This window comes from Megalops cyprinoides, chromosome 2 (genome assembly GCF_013368585.1).
Source record: "Megalops cyprinoides isolate fMegCyp1 chromosome 2, fMegCyp1.pri, whole genome shotgun sequence".
In the NCBI taxonomy this organism is placed as follows: domain Eukaryota; kingdom Metazoa; phylum Chordata; class Actinopteri; order Elopiformes; family Megalopidae; genus Megalops; species Megalops cyprinoides.
The window spans coordinates 40336790-40353001 of record NC_050584.1 but is presented as its reverse complement, the minus strand read 5'-3'; the positions used below and the strand labels follow the sequence as shown (position 1 = coordinate 40353001).

Here is a 16212-nt window from a genome sequence, read left to right as displayed (position 1 = left end):
TGGGGAAACAGACTGACAGGGTGAAATCCTTGACAAGTTTAAAGGTTCATTGTATACTGCTCTTTTGGGGGACCTAATTTAACAGTACCCAATATGGACACACAAATCACTGCAAAAAGCCCTTCACATAACTGCAACATTGCCTCCCCTAAAGCAGGAAGGTCAACAAAATGCATGTGAAGATGAATCGGCCTCCTCCCACACATTGTAGGCCAGACCTTGGGGATCACATGACCTCAACCAGCCTGAGAGAGAAACTAGAAGTAACAGCAGCTCAATTTCCAGTAAGCACTTTTACCCCCCCATGTGACTGCTCCAGCAGGTCAGAAATTTAAACTGAGCAAGAGGATTCTGAATGTTTTTTGTTTTGAGACAGCTGTATCAACTGGCTACTGAAAGCCGACTACCACTAATAACCACTCACAATAAGTCTTTCCTGTAAATGCAGACAGGAAACTGTATCCTTGTAAGTCATACTCCTAGGTGACTGATCACAATGCCGCAGTATCCCAGTTCATCACAATTCCCAATTCACCCACTTCAGTGTACATTTCAATAGTCAGTTTCACAGACAAAACGCAGACCACAAGTGCAGCAGACATTCAGTTTTATATTTGAGGTGTATTGGCTGCCAAATACTACTTTCTTGGCCTACCTGATCACCATGCCATCCACTGCTAAGCCTCAGCAGGCACATCCTGCAATACAGCAAGTGGAAATGAGGAGGCACATCAGGACAGTTTCAGCCAAAGCCAAAGCTGAACAAATTGAGTTAACTCCACAAGCATAGTGAGGTCAGCATGCACACCCAAAAACACTCACTGGACTAGTTGTCCAGAGAATTTATAGTACCTGAAGGTTTCTTAGCACCGCATTATATATGCAAAGGACTCGTGTTCAAGCAGTTCAGACTACAGCATCCTACTTCAGGGCTTGCACTATGTTTTGCCTTGACATAAGCTCATCTCCCCTTGCTGCCACATAAAGGCTAGCAGAGGTATACCCATTATACCAGTGAAAAGACACTTGCCAGACCAGTACCCCACAGTAATAACGTACAGTAACATCTTTGATCATCTTGCCATCCTTGCCGTCCTGTATTTCTATGTCACTCTCTGTATCATTGTGCGAGCGGTACTCCTCGCTGTCCGTCTCCCCCACACTGCTGGGCTGCAATGGGAGGAACAGCCATTGGTGAAGACAGTCACATCTGCCCCTCGCCCAACAATGGCACCTTCCCTATAAGGATTACGTCAATGCTGCTTTTTGCAGTAACACTTGCAGGAGCTGCAACGTTTCAAACGCCAAATCGGAAAGATACTTCTGCATCTTCCAAAAGGGTTTATATGCTCCATTGTAAAATTCAAGTCCCCACCTACTGTCCATCTCCATTAAGGCAAATGCTGATCATACGCTGGATCAAAATTTAGACTAGGATCATTCACTTGCTGATCAGCTGAAATGTTAACACTGCTGGACCAAATGGCACAGCAGATAGAACTAATGAGAAATCTCATGCTTTTACCTCCACATCAAACCCACACTCACTTCTATTCATCTCCCACCTGTATGCAAGCCCTGTAATTTCCATGTCATTTCAATGCATTTCAAGCAATTTTCTGACCTCGTAATCTGGATCAGCCTGGCTGTCCTCCTCTGCCAGCTCTTGAGTGAGCGCCTCTACCCAGGACTGCTGATACTCCTCTTCCTCCTCTTCATCGTCATCATCCACATCTGCCTGCTTCCTCTTGCTGCCCTTCCCACTTGGTTTTGTGGGAGAGCACCGCACGTCTGAAAACATGCATTACCCCTCAGTCACAACTCACTACGCCACATCACCCTTATCAGAGCACAAAGGAAAGAAAAATATCCCGTGACTTCAGTCAACACACTGCTAGACATCTTACCAAGATGCTCACACCACTGTGACAGTCAACCCATTTGGAAAAGATGGCTCAGCTCCCAGGGGAGACATTATCCACACCATACACCATTAAATGCGTGAACACACCGACGTGCAGAGCTTGCCTGGGGACACAGCGCAGCCAATGCTGGTGCACACAGGGTAGCCCAGCGCACTCTGCAGCCGGGAGGGCAGGAAGGCCAGCACCAAACGGGTGACCCGACGCAGCCGCTTCTTGCCTGTGCGGCACTGGCGGGCAGAGGGAGAATCGTGCCCCACAGAGGCAGGGAGGGCCTCCTCAGGACGAGAGAACCCCAACAGCCACCACAAGCCACGCAGAGAGCGCATCTGCACAGAGCGCCATTTCCAGGCAGATATAACACTTAGTCGTTCGCTTCCAAGGATGCGGATGCAAACACTGAATCAAACCTGAGTATTCTGCTTGCTTTTTTTTTTTTTTTTTGCTGAAAAGCATAACAAATCCCATCCATGTTCATGTTGCTAAGGCTCTGCAATGAAACTTTTAGAACCAAACACGTTAAAATCAGCTACTCTATGAACCGTGTTGGATACATGTTTGTAGGAGAATCATATAGCCCAGTGCTGTTTAACAACAAAGTTATAGGCAGAGGACAGCATTTAGTCATTTGAATCCATCGTTCTGGCTTGACAGAACCTAAAGTTAACCACATCCCAGAGAACTCGAGTAACAATATCCATTTATTCGGCATTACCTCCGGCCACCCAATTAACTCCGAGAAACGCGCGCTTTTTGAGGATTAGTCTTGCAAAAACTAAAGAATTACGTACCCAGCTGGGTATGAACAGTACATTAACGAGAAACGCCAATAAGTTTGGCTAATTAGTTTTAGCAAGATACATACCACGAAACTGACTGGCCAAAACTGTGAAAGTCGACAGAGTACAGTGGAAAGTACACTGTCTCTCTTCACCACAGCTTTGTCCTGACAAAGGGAAACAGTGTTAAACGACCTGTACACAAAGTGAACTTTTCGGCCTAAAAGGCTTCATTGTGCCTGCAAAGACCTGCTAGACTGAAACAAGACTGAGTGAACTCAATCTTTAGCTACGTGATCCATCACTAAAGTCTTTTCTTTAATAAGCCAATGACCAGCAAAACATGAACGTTCCACAATAAAAATGGCTCTAGCAGATTGTAATTTGTCAAATATAGCAGTAATTAGCTACCTCGTTTTAGCTGGCGTTAACGTTAGCTAGGTTATTAGTCACCATTCCGCCAAAAGGGAGCCACCATTCCAACAATTTAACATATTACATCGGCGGAATAAATGCATGACCCAGTGAACGGGGTACATTTGTCTTTTAATCTGTGTGTTGGCACAAATAAACTTCAGCATTACCTCAGAATTCCCTAAATTCTCTGGCTCAATGTCGTAGCTGCAAGTAGTGGCCATCGTTGTTCGAGCAGCGAAGAGACGTAACGAGCGTTTCAGGAGGGATGTGTAAATGTATCTTCGTTTTGGTACAGCTCGGCCAATCAGTCGTTTCCGACGCACCTTCGGCAATCACCGCTAATTAGAAAACTGAAAATCAGCCAGTGAGTCAATTAAGTGGCTAGGCTAGGCGCTTAACTGTCTGCCTTAACTGCTATCGGTACTGTATGTGCTGTTGCCATCTTTGTCTCGTGTGAGAGCTTCTGCTTTTAACATTTACATTTATTCATTTGGCAGACGCTTTTATCCAAAGCGACTTACATAGGTTACAGTTCTTTACAATGTTCTCCATTTATACAGCTGGATATTTACTGAGGCAATTGTGGGTTAAGTACCTTGCCCAAGGGTACAGCAGCAGTGTCCCAGCAGGGATCGAACCGACAACCTTTCAGTTACGAGTCCAGTTTTAATGCAATAGGAGTAACATAGGCTACATTGCATTTCTGAACTTCTGATTAAAACTATATGATGATATATTTTATAGGCTACTATTTTAGGATTTGTATGTTCCGGGGCTAAACTGTGCACTGTTTTCTTAAACAGCAAAACGTAAAGATGAAGCAATGGACATGATCTGATGTCATGAACAGTAAGCGCGCGCATTACAGATGCAGTAATTAATACAACATTTCCAGATTTCCTAAGACATTACACTGTACAACTGTACATGCTGAAACTAACGCACAATGAAAAATATTAACACTAATTGAATGAACGTATAGGCCAGCTATGCAATTATTAATCCCAATTTTACATGGCATTTGCTATTTTACAGTTCGGTGTGTCTGGGTAAAATCTAGACTAGAGTATAATGAAAATACATACTCTGGTTTTTGTGCCTTAGTTGCAGGGAACGCAAAAGTAAAATTGGTACAATACTTTTAATGTGATTGGTCAATAGGCTATTCTACGAAAGCAGTGCGCGTTGAGCGGCGTAATAGCATTGTGTGCTGTGGTGCTGAAGGGTTCATAAACACTCGGGAAGGACTTCCACACTTGGTGTGTTTCCGCCGGCAAATGCTCGTCATTTGCTCAATTCACGTCAAAGAGAGTGGGAGAGATGAATAAAGGGTCTGGAAGGAGGGGGCTGAACAGCGGGTATAAAACACCAGGGACATCTCTGTTACAAACACATACAACTCAGCAAACATTGTAGATAAACACCGACGGTATTAAACGCAACTACAATGAACAGAAATAATACAGTAACGCGGACCATCAGCGCTGGAAACTGCACCAGCAGCGCCAGAACTTGCAGCACAACGGGAGCTCCGGAACTCCAAACTGGTCGCAGGCACAGTAGCGCGGGGATAAGAGCACTTAAGTGGGCGACTGCCAGTGCCCGGTCCTTTGGAAGCTCGTTTGGGTCGGAAAACCGAGCCAGCAAAGACAACCTCTTCAGCATCGTTGTGACGCCCGACAGTATCCCGCAATTCACCATTCCCAGCCTAGCAGTGCAGGACAATTTGAGATGCTTTGGAAAGGACAGAGAGAAACAGAGTGATGAGGTGGATGCAGGGGAGGCTGAGGGGGGCTGGGGAAGCGTTGACGACGAGATGGAATCCCTTCAGCTTCATCTGATGTCAACTTCCCTTTCTTCATCTGCATCCTCCTCATCCTCAGGATTCGGGTCGTCCCCACCTATGGGCCGAAGAGCCCGTCGGAGTATCTCGGATCCCTCCAACCATAAACTTGCACAACCTCAGCAGGAGAGCTCCTACCACAGCTGTTCCTTCCTGGATGCACAGGACTTCCCTGATCCTGCCACCAGAGCAGCGCTGTCCCTGCCACACCTTCCCAAAGTCACCACTCCGTATGGCTTTGTCACCTTGAGCCAGAGTCCACAGATGGCCAGTGAGGAGGCCTTGTTCTTCCAGGCAGGGCACAGACGCTGGAACAAGGATGAAGAAGGCCCACCCTTCAGGCACACTGTCCTGGATCAGAACAGAAACCCATCTTCCCAAACATACCCAACGCACACGCCTGCCAGTGTCTCCTGCCAGCCTCCACTCCTTCGAAGGCTGTCCACTAAAGACCGCAGCTTTTCAGAGACTGAAACCCTAAAGAAGAGAATCCAAGCAACCGATTCAGCCACATTCTCCCCAATCCAGGTTCCGGGCAGCCAGCCTAAATCCAAATTTTGGGGTATTCTGCGGAAGCACTTCACTAGCCCGAGGGAGGTGAAACGGGGAAACCTCAGTAACTGACCATTTACAGCTAAGTCTGACAAAATGCAAGTGATTGGAGATGCACCTACAGCTACAAATATATGGAGCGGTCAATTAGATGCCATTGCTGCATAGACCAGATACTCCAATGTCAGCACAGCCTACAGGTGCAACCTTTGCAGAAGTATTCATTCATATAGCAAATGTAAATACTTCTGTAATTTGTTTACTTATGGACTTTGTCTCCAAGTTTTATTTATAGCTTTATATCTTCAATGGCTGTATGTTTATTTGTGTGTAGTTTCCTCTGAAACAAAAATACATAGGTCATTTTGCATACATTTGTTCTACATTTACACTATGTATTTATATTTTTATCCTTGCAAATATCTTATTTTTGAGTGTTATGTGTATGATGTATTTGTGATTCACTGAAAAAGATAATAAAATCACATTTGTACTTAAAATACTGTACTATACCCTTTTTATTAATGTTGATTCCTGTTCTGTGGACAAGTGTGGCTCAGTAGTGTCTCAGTCACAACAGGTTTGAGTAAACCTTCTACAGCAGCACTAACATTTGAAACGATGGATGTACTCTCAAAAACTCAATTTGTGGCACAGGAAAATAGTATACAAGTGCACATGTTGGTAGGTTATGCTTCTAGTACAGAATCAAGTAGTTTACTGATGCATCTTGGACTTACTACCAAAATATTTTCTAAGACCAATAATAAAATGTCTCCTCATATACTGCGTCTGTTAGTCCTGGAATCGTCACTCTTGTGGAAGCTTATGCTGCTATTAAGAATTTTTTTCAATACAGAAAAAATGTATGTTTATTTAACAAACAATACCATGTTGAATTAGAGCACACCATGGGATGGATTCATAGCACTGCTGTTAACTGTATGTGTCTAGACCACATCAGTACAGACAACACAAAGTCTAGGTTGTGCCTCCAAGGATATTGATATTGTACAGGGCTGCAGGTTTGCATGGGAGGGATTCCCATTAGATTTTACTCCTCTCCATCTTAAGAGAACTGTTTCTGTATGCCCCCTGCAAGGAGTTGCTTGCTTGTTTTCCCCTGCACTCAGTGGTCTTTGTGTGCAAAGGCCAACTTTACATGCTGAGTGTATGCTGATGTCACCAATATCCATCTCTCCAGACCACAACAAGATGTGTGTGAGCCCCATTTCTCTGGATCACTGTGTATGGAGCGGCTTTTTACAGAAACTGCAAGAGGGCCCTTAACTGATAATACTTCACTCCTCAAACCTTTTTACATTTTGTGCTCCCTCCCTCTCAAATTTAAGCAAACCTCATAAAGCGAGATAATACCGTAATGTATGCTGATGAAAAAGCTTTTTCAAAAAGCCCCTCTGTCTCCACGATCCCTAAAACAGACTGCACCCGTCCTTCTACTCTGAGTATGCAGAGATGCACTTCCCTCGCTACTTGAAAATAATAATGACCCTCTCAGTGCCTCTCCTAATCCCTTGTATGGTTGTATGATGTTCTCACATGTGCCATTCTTCACAGAGAACCCTTCCTTTCCCTAATGTCATGCATTGATACTAAACCCCTGGCCACCTTTGTACCTGGCTCCAGTATCTGAATAGTGTTCTGTCAGTACACTTTATATATCACAAATGAAGGCCTTTTTAATGGAGAAGGATGGACATTATATCAGTTTTAAACCTTTATGTTTGGATTATGGTATTAATCATGACTATTTAGTTACATAGCACACCCCCTGATTCGCTCATGTCTAGTCTGTCAGTAATGCAGAATGCTCTCATGTTTAGCTGAGTGGGTGTTGTTTAGCATATTGTGTAAACACATGAGATTTTATGCAAAGTTACAAGCAAAAGCTCAGAGGCTCCCCAACAGCTTAAAGAAACTAGGGTGTGTTTCCCCTCCCCCTGAAGTAATTGCATTGATGTTTCTGCCGGGACATCTCAGCTGAAAATATCTTATATTCAATACTGTCATTAGGATTAGTCATATGTAACTATCATCTGAAAAGCAGTGCTGGGAAAAATACATGAAACGACCAGGCCTGTTATAAGGGCCTGTCTGACTCATACACTCCCTCCTGTTCCCTCTTAGACTAAGAGGCCCACTTCACATCCATATGCTTGGCCACATGCACAGGGTCTGAGGAGCACGACCGCACAGCTAATTACATGCATGGGGATTCATTGGCGCACAGCTGGGCTGCTGCCAGTGACCCACGCAGGCCCTTCACACACAGTGGCCCTAATGCATTATCATAATAACAATCCATTTGTGGTCGATAGTGATCTCAGCAATAATAAAGCTGGTGATTCATCAACATCAACAACAACAAGACAGCAGCTAAAAGGGTTAAACACGGAGGGCAGGACCACACCAGGCATATACCTGGCCACCTTGTGGCCAAAATCCAGAATTTTTCAAATGAAACAGCCAACCCAACTGTATTAATACATAGCCACCCACTCTAAGCCAAAGGACTTTTCTCCTTTAAGAATTGTATGGACCCCCCCCCCCCCCCCCCAAGACATATTGGGTTAGTGTGGAAATAATTAGTTATATTAAGCGTATTTTGGGCTGAAATTTGGCCCTAGATGTGGGCCAGACTAGGGAACTGCATGGCAAATTTTTATATGTGGTGCGCCATAGCCAAGTACCTGAGGGTAAATTTAGTATGTTTTGGAGCAATGGTTCCATCATTGTGGCTGTTTTAGAGTAAAGAGAATTGCAATTAAAAAGAAAAACAAGCTTATTAATATTCCTGGACTTACTCAGAAAAAGTAAACTGTAGTTTTAATTCTAATTTAAGTTACACGGCTAAACAGATCAGTTCACTGGCATTACACCACAGTCTGGAATAGTGATATAAGCTAAAACTATTAGTGTTTATCCAGTTAATTTAGAGGAAAATACAAATGACAAAATATGGCAGGCTGATTTCTGTCATTTCACACTCTGAAAGTAGCATTTTATATCCTTTTCTGCAGGAGTTATTTAGTGTTACATACATTGCAGCTGTACTGCTGTATAGTGTGACGCAATGAAGCTGACATTTAGTGTCTCATTGTCAGCCAGGGCGGAGCTGGCAATTGGCCTTTCTGCAAGATGCTGTGTCATTGTTGATGTTTATGTTATTTCATGTTTTTTGATATTCCTAAAATAAAGGTGGGTCCATATAATGGAAAGGCTACATTGTACATCAGGTTGTTCTCTTGAGCACATGTGATAGGAGTAGCACAGGCAACGCACAGGGTGTGAGACAGAGAATCACAATAATGAAATAGTTGGTTTTATATCGTGTTAAAAATGCTTAAAATAGCATCAATAATACAAAAGAAAGTTAGTCTTAGATCAGAGCAGAAGACAACACTGACCTCTAGTGTTACTTTGGCAAAAGAGCATCAGAAAATAAGCATCCTTTCCCAAGTGGTATGTACTCAATGCAGCCAGGCTGATTTCTGTTATTTCACTCTCTGAAAGTAGCATTTTATATCCTTTTCCGCAGGAGGTATTTAGCGTTACACAAGTTACCATACCATGATTTAACTTATAAATGTCAAAGATAAATGCACAAGTAAACAATTCACAGAGTGCAAAGTCCTGATGCATGGTATAGTGTACAGTATGTAGATACATGGCACAGGCCCCAATAGCTTGTAACATGTATAGGCTACTTTGACTGGCACAGAAAACTCTGCTGCTGGGAAACAGTGGTTTGCTCTCAGCCCAGTCACTCTTGATGGGATATGACTTTGCAATACTCACTGATAGCCTCTCCCCGCTTTAGCTTTGTTTGTTATATCAAAACCTCTGTAAAAACAGAGCATCAATAACAAGACTGATTCTCCAGATCAAATCTCTCCGTCCACATCCGTTACTCAATATCAGCTTTACCAGTGGAAAGATATTAGCACCACCTGCTTTCAGTTTTGTAGAGGGCACAGAACAGAGCTTCATCTTTTCACTAGTGTGGCAGTGGGAAACGTATTTCAGCTGGAAATGTAAAGACTGTTTTATGTGACAAAAGAAAAATGCAACTCTTTGATTGAACTACAAATCAAAATCAAGGCCAAATTGTGAAGCAGTAGGACTAAATTCAGCCTAAAGACTCGTTTTCAAACATAAGCTCTGTTGTATGTGATGAAAGAGGAGAGTCAAGTGGTTTTTCGGTTACATAGCTTCACAGAAAAGGGAAGTGCATGTCAACAGAAGGGGAGGTGAGGAGTGGTGTGAGAAGGAAACAAGGAGAGAAAGGTCTAGTAGGAGGGTCAGGCACTGTGAGAGAGAGAGATGAGAGTGGCAGGGAGAACAGCTTCTCTTTGCTCTTCCGTTCAGGGTTGAGGTTTGTACAGAAACACACACAGCTGTTCCGGTACCAGCCTCAGACTTCAGAGATTACAGAAACAGATAGTGTCTCTTTGACAACACTTACCCACAGCCAGAGAGAGAGAGAGTGAGAGAGAGAGAGAGAGAGAGAGAGAGAGAGAGAGAGTCGGAGAGAGAGAGAGAGTCGGAGAGCAAGAGAGAGAGATCAAATCATACATACAAATTGAGAGTGGCTCAGAGAGCATCCCAGAGTTGATGAGAGAGAGACCTCTTGACTGGGGAAAGATTCTTCAGCAATCAGATGGACCGTCCTGCAGCAAAAATGGAACACGTATGCATCAGGGCAAGCAAACAAGGCCACCCCCCTCCTCTGCCTGCCAAACAACGCAGGTAAGACGAAAAGGCGGCCAGCCATGTTACCAGTCAGCGTGCATTGATCATTAGATGTGTCTCTGAAAAAAAATAAAACAATAGCTAGAGAATCAGATCACATGAGGCACAAACTTTGGATAGACTGTTCTTGTGGTAAATGCATTTTTGAGTGACTAACTGGAAGTACGTCTGGATGCAACCACTGTCTGGATGAGAAACTAGTTCTCGTGATGTTTCTCAGCAGTGCTACTCCAGCATGCTGATGAGTCCCACCATGCTGACTGCAGTTACTGTGTCTCCACCTAGGAGTCTTTACTCTCAGGGATCCAGTACTAGCTCGAGTATGGATCTGGAGCCAGAGGGGGACAGCTGCAGTCCCAGGGGCCCCCAGAATCAGGTTCCTGCCTTCTCTGAAGTGTTCTCTGCAACCACTGATTGCCAAGCACCACAGTGTCCGATACATCACGACGCTGGTAATTACACATGCCCAGTCACATACGTATGCACCGATATGCAGATGTATGTTTGTGAGTGTTGAGCATTGTGATGTGTGTGCCCGTTTCTGTTGTTTAAACAGAAAGTGGAATTGGGGCACTGTATCATTTGAGCATAACAAATTCAACATGAGTAAAAGCAAGTGGTGTCAGTGAAAAGTCAGAAAAAAAGTCTGCTATGAAAGTCAGACAGATGTAAATTTCTTTTAGGCTTCCATTCTCCTCCTCTTTAGTTCCCTTTTTGCCTGTATAGTGAATGGGGGGAAGTAACACCTGAAACCAAATCTACTTTCATAAACCCCAGGCTGACAGACAGTTAACCACAAACTCAACATACGTGCCACACGCTTGAATGTTCATTTCCATGTAAGTGTTAGTATAACTGACCAATTCATAACATGTTTTAGAGAACCTGTCAACAATGGTCATATTGTGTCTTGTGTGACCCTTATCTTAAATAGTTACAGTTCTTCTAAATTACATTATGACATCTGAACTTTTCCTGACTGTTCATGCATGTCTGTCTGGCTGTCTGTGATCTATTTGTGTGACTGAGAGAGAGTAGATATGTGTGTGTGATAGAACATCTATATAAGCAGTAACCTACACAAGCAGGGGTAATATAATGTACAATGTTTACTAAGTCAACAGACCCAAACCACCTGTTCAGGAGGAATTGAAAATTCACACTCACTCCAAATGGTAACTTCAAAGCAGACATTGATGCCAGCTGGACATAGCTTGCATTGGGCATGTGACATGGTAGTGTGGTATATAGCTGTAGTATAAAAGGAATAACATAATCCCTGCAATCTCTGAATATGTGCACCCACAAGCATATATTCGGATAAATATTCAGATATATATGCCAACACTTCTCTCTAAAGGTCTCTGCCAGAATATGTGTCTTTATGTATGTTTATGTGTCTCCCCCTGTCTCTAAGGGTCCTCTTACTGTCATCAGGAGAGATTTTTCTCAGACAACACTCCACCACCAGTGCCTAAGAAGCTTACACGTGCTCTGTCCCTTCCAGGGGGTTGTCTGTACCCCCGTTGCTCCCTGCCCTCCTGTCATCAAAACTATGGCAACCCTCTTTACATGTTGGCCCCTATCAAAGACCCCCAGCTCAGCACAGAAAGGGAAGAGGAGAAGGCAGTCGTAGAGAGCACTTTCCCTTCAAAACCCCTAGCCCTTTTAAGGTTTGATACGCCCGACTTTCAGCTCCCCTGTTTTTTCAAGAACTTCCAGGATCAGGAACAAGTCTGTCTGGATATTCAACAATGCCACCTATTGTTCCTGAAAAGAATTGCACAGCAAATGGAAACTACGTTTCTTTGTGGAACAGAGACTACAATGGAGATGGAATCAATTCAGCCTCTGGATTTCAAACTATGTGAGGGTTACCAGTCCAAGCAGATAGGGGATGTTGTTTTCTACACTGTTAGTTGCCCAAAATTGCCCGGGAGGATATTCTCAGCCAAGGTAGGTAACTGCTCTTCTTTAGGGTTTGGTGTAAATTTCGGATGTTCCAAATTGCATTTGATCTTTTAATCGAACTAAGTAACATTTTTGCATATGTTAACATTACACAGGAATAATGACCTTGTACAATTACATTTCACAGCATTTCTCAATCCACCTCTGCTTTGTTTCAAAACGTATCCATCCAGTGTGTGATTTAATAATACAGTATTATTTTCAGTGACTTCATCTCAGCATATAAATTTTTGCTTTACTTGGAATGGTGTATGACTAAAGAGGGAACAGTAGAAGCAATACTTAACCTCTAAATGTAGATCTTGCAGTTTACCAAATATACTCTCACTCCACTCTGTGCATATATCCCTTCACACACAAATGTACTATATGGCCAAAAGTATGTGGACACCTGACCATCACACCATCCCATTCCAAAACCATGGGCATTAATATGGAGTCCCCCCCCCCCCCCCCCCCCCCCCCCCGCAGCGATAACAGTCTCCACTCTTTCCACAAGATTTTGGAGTGTGTCTGTGGGAATTTGTACCCATTCAGCCAAAAGAGCATTTGTAAGGTCAGGCACTGATGTTGGGCCTGGCTCGCAATCGGCGTTCTAATTCATCCCAAAGGTGTTCAATGGGGTTGAGGTCAGGGCTCTGTGCAGGCCACTGGAGTTCCTCCACACCAAACTCGTCAAACCATGTCTTTATGGACATCGCTTTGTGCACAGGAGCACAGTTATGCTGGAACAGGAAAGGGCCTTCCCCAAACTGTTGCCACAAAGTTGGAAGCATACAATTGTCTATAATGTCTTTGTATACATTAATGCATTAGGAGGTCCCTCATACGGCTCACACACTGGGCACACCTCCGATAGCCTCGCAGCCAGCCATCCCACAGCTGACACCATTTGTAGTGAAGGGCGAGAGCAGTCACCCCACCCGGCCTTGAACCCGGGTCTACGGGGTACCAACCATGCCACTTTGACCGTGACGCAAAAGAGCCTTAATGTTACCTTTCACTGGAATTAAGGGACCTAGCCCAAACCCTGCAAAACAGCCCCAGACCATTATCCCTCCTCCACCAAACTTTACAGTAAACACTGTGCATTCCGGTAGGTAGCGCTCTCCTGGCATCTGCCAAACCCAGATTTGTCCATCAGACTGCCAGATAGTGAAGCGTGATTCATCATTCCAGAGAACACATTTCCACTGCTCCAGAGTCCAGTGGCAGCGTGCTTTGCACCCCTCCAGCCGTCGCTTGGCATTGTGCATAGTGATGTTGGGCTTGTGTGCAGCTGCTCAGCCATGGAAACCCATTTCATGAAACTCCCAACACACAGTTCCTGTGCTGATGTTGCAGCGAGAGACAGTTTGGAACTCTGTAGTGAGTGATTCAACAGAGGATAGGCGGTTTTTACATGCTACACACTTCAGCACATGTTCTGTAAGTTTGCATGGTCTACCGCTTTGTGGCTGAGCTGTTGTTGCTCCTAGACGCTTCCAGCTGACAATAGTAGCGCTTACAGTTGACCGGGGCAGATCTAGCAGGGCAGAAATTTCGTGAACTGACTTGTGGCAAAGATGGCATCCTATGACAGTGTCACATTTAAAGTCAATGAGCTCTCCAGTACAGCCCATTCTACTTCCAAGGTTTGTCTATGGTGATTGCATGGCTATGTGCTTGATTTTATCCACCTGTTAACAATCAGTGTGGCTGAAACACCTGAACTCAATAATTAGGAGGGGTGTCCACATACTTTTGGCCATATAGTGTATCACAAGTCTGCACACACACATACAGTGAGAGCACTGTTCACAGTGGTACATGAACAATCACAATAAACATATATATATATATATATATATATATATATATGAGACAAAGCACACAAAAGTAATCATCTGCTTGACTGATAATAACACATTCCCACACTGTGCCTCAAGCCACAGACTTGAGGTGTACCCTTATATGGCAACCCTTTTTCCTGCATAGAAACTTTTTTGACACTCACTTCCTGTGTTGCAACTGGGGGCTGAGCAATTTAACTGACTGCTCTCTTAAAGTGAGTCAAGCTCTGCAGCCTTTTGCAGCGTCACATTTTTTGTGTAATGGGATGAGACTGTTAATTGTGAATAAACATGGTGAGATTACCCAATCATGCAGTAATGGAGCACCAGCTCAGTTTTTCCTTTCTATAGCTTTGCATGCAGAGGACACAGAAGCTTGGTATTATTCTTGCATTTGATAGAACAAAGTAACCACTGAGAGTGGAGGGAGTGGTAATTTGAGCTGTATTTTTCTCCACAGGTTTACAAACCAAACAGTGTGAGCACCACCTTGGCTCTTTCAAAATCCCTGCCACCCCACACCAACATTCAGCAGGTCCTTGTGCATTTCCCTCGATCAGCAGTGGTAGATGGGGACACCAGCGCTGAGAACAGCCGAGACGCCATCAGCAGTCCAGCATCCCCGGGGCCTGATGAGACATCCCCACAGTCGCCATGCGATGGCAGTGCTGACCCAGCCAGACCACAAGGCGAGTCACGCGACCGCAAGGGTAGCACAGTTCTGTCGCTGTTGTCAGGGGACTGCGAGGTGGATGTAGAAAGAGACCTACCTTGGGGGACATTGGAGGATTTTGTGCAAGATGGAATCTCCCTCCACTGCTCGCAGCCTCAACTGTATGAGAGACGGCTGAGTCTTCTGCTGCTTCAGTTGGCTCAGGGCCTGCAACACCTGCGCAGGCACGCAGCCACCTGCACGGAGCTGCGGCCGCAGACTGTCATGCTCGTGTGGTCAGAGGACACGGGAGGAAGGAGAGACGAAGCAGGTGAGGCAGGCACATCAGACAGAGCAGAGAGGGAGCAGTCAGAGAGGGGGGCCGGTGCTAGAAGAATCGAAGAAGAGCCCGGAGAGGGAGAGAGTGGGTGGGTACAGAAATCATGGAAGAAACTGGGAACCCCACGGGCAGTGATAACCACATTCCAGCCTCTGTCTGCACAAGGTCAGAGCACCCCGTCTGAACAGCTCCAGCTTGGGTTTCTCATACGACGCTGCTTGCATTTCCCAGAGAACCTCATCCCCAAAGATCGCACAGCTTCCCCTGAGACCTCGCAGGGCTCCCCCTATTCCCACGGGCTGTTCTATCTGGCCTCATTGCTCCTGAGCAAAGACAGCGGGCTACAAATTGCAGATGTAGTGGGAATCCTGCAGGCCCTGCTCTGGGGCCCGCGGGCCGAGCTATTCCAGCAGAATCAGCCTGGGCCCTTTTTGTTGCACAACTGGCTGTCAGTGAAGCGTTCACTGCTGGTGCTGAAGCTAGCAGAGCGAGGTCTGTCCGATGATCGCTGCAGTTTAGACTGGGAGGACTTTCTGTGCCTGCAATACCTCTCCACCGCGGACCCTGACGCCGTGCTCAAGATCGCCACCCTCCTGAGCCTGCCAGGATCGCACAATTATATGTCTACTGCTGTTAAAAATTAAGACTACAGAGGACTTCACCCTGATTCTTAACCACTGCTTTATTTCAAACTCCATACGTAGTCCTCTAGAACAATTTAATCAAATTCACATTTTTGTTGGTTCACACTCAGTTTAATTGTATCACTCAGCAATCTTGCATCCTGTCTTCCAATGCCAAAGTCAGACCTCAGTGAGAACACCAATGAGAAGATTTGCAAGCCTAAGGTCAGCTATGACAATACCAGCATGTAGCACATCTGTTCAAGTTGAACATCCGGTGTAGAAGCTTGCATACTACTACACTGTAATATTTTATACATGATATATGAAAATGACAATCGTATCAAAGAGTGGTTTTATTCTACATAATCAAACTTTGCAAACAATTCTTTGCCGCTACAAGTGCTTACTTTTTCATTACATTTCAGTATATACTGATACGGGGTAACCCAGAAAGCAATGATAAACCGGTTTCATTCAAAATTATGAATTGTGCAAGTTCAGATCA

The 16212-nt window shown here is 44.6% G+C and overlaps 1 protein-coding gene across 1 annotated transcript; it reads right to left on the bottom strand.

The window, feature by feature from the left end:
- Positions 1-677: 677 nt before the first annotated feature.
- org (oogenesis-related gene) lies at positions 678-3339 on the bottom strand. The gene is made up of 6 exons (XM_036519078.1): positions 3286-3339; positions 2788-2868; positions 2029-2251; positions 1625-1791; positions 1060-1170; positions 678-698 (listed from the first exon to the last, which is right to left on the bottom strand). Exons 1-6 carry the CDS (start codon positions 3337-3339, stop codon positions 678-680), a joined length of 657 nt encoding a protein of 218 aa, XP_036374971.1.
- Positions 3340-16212: the final 12873 nt, after the last annotated feature.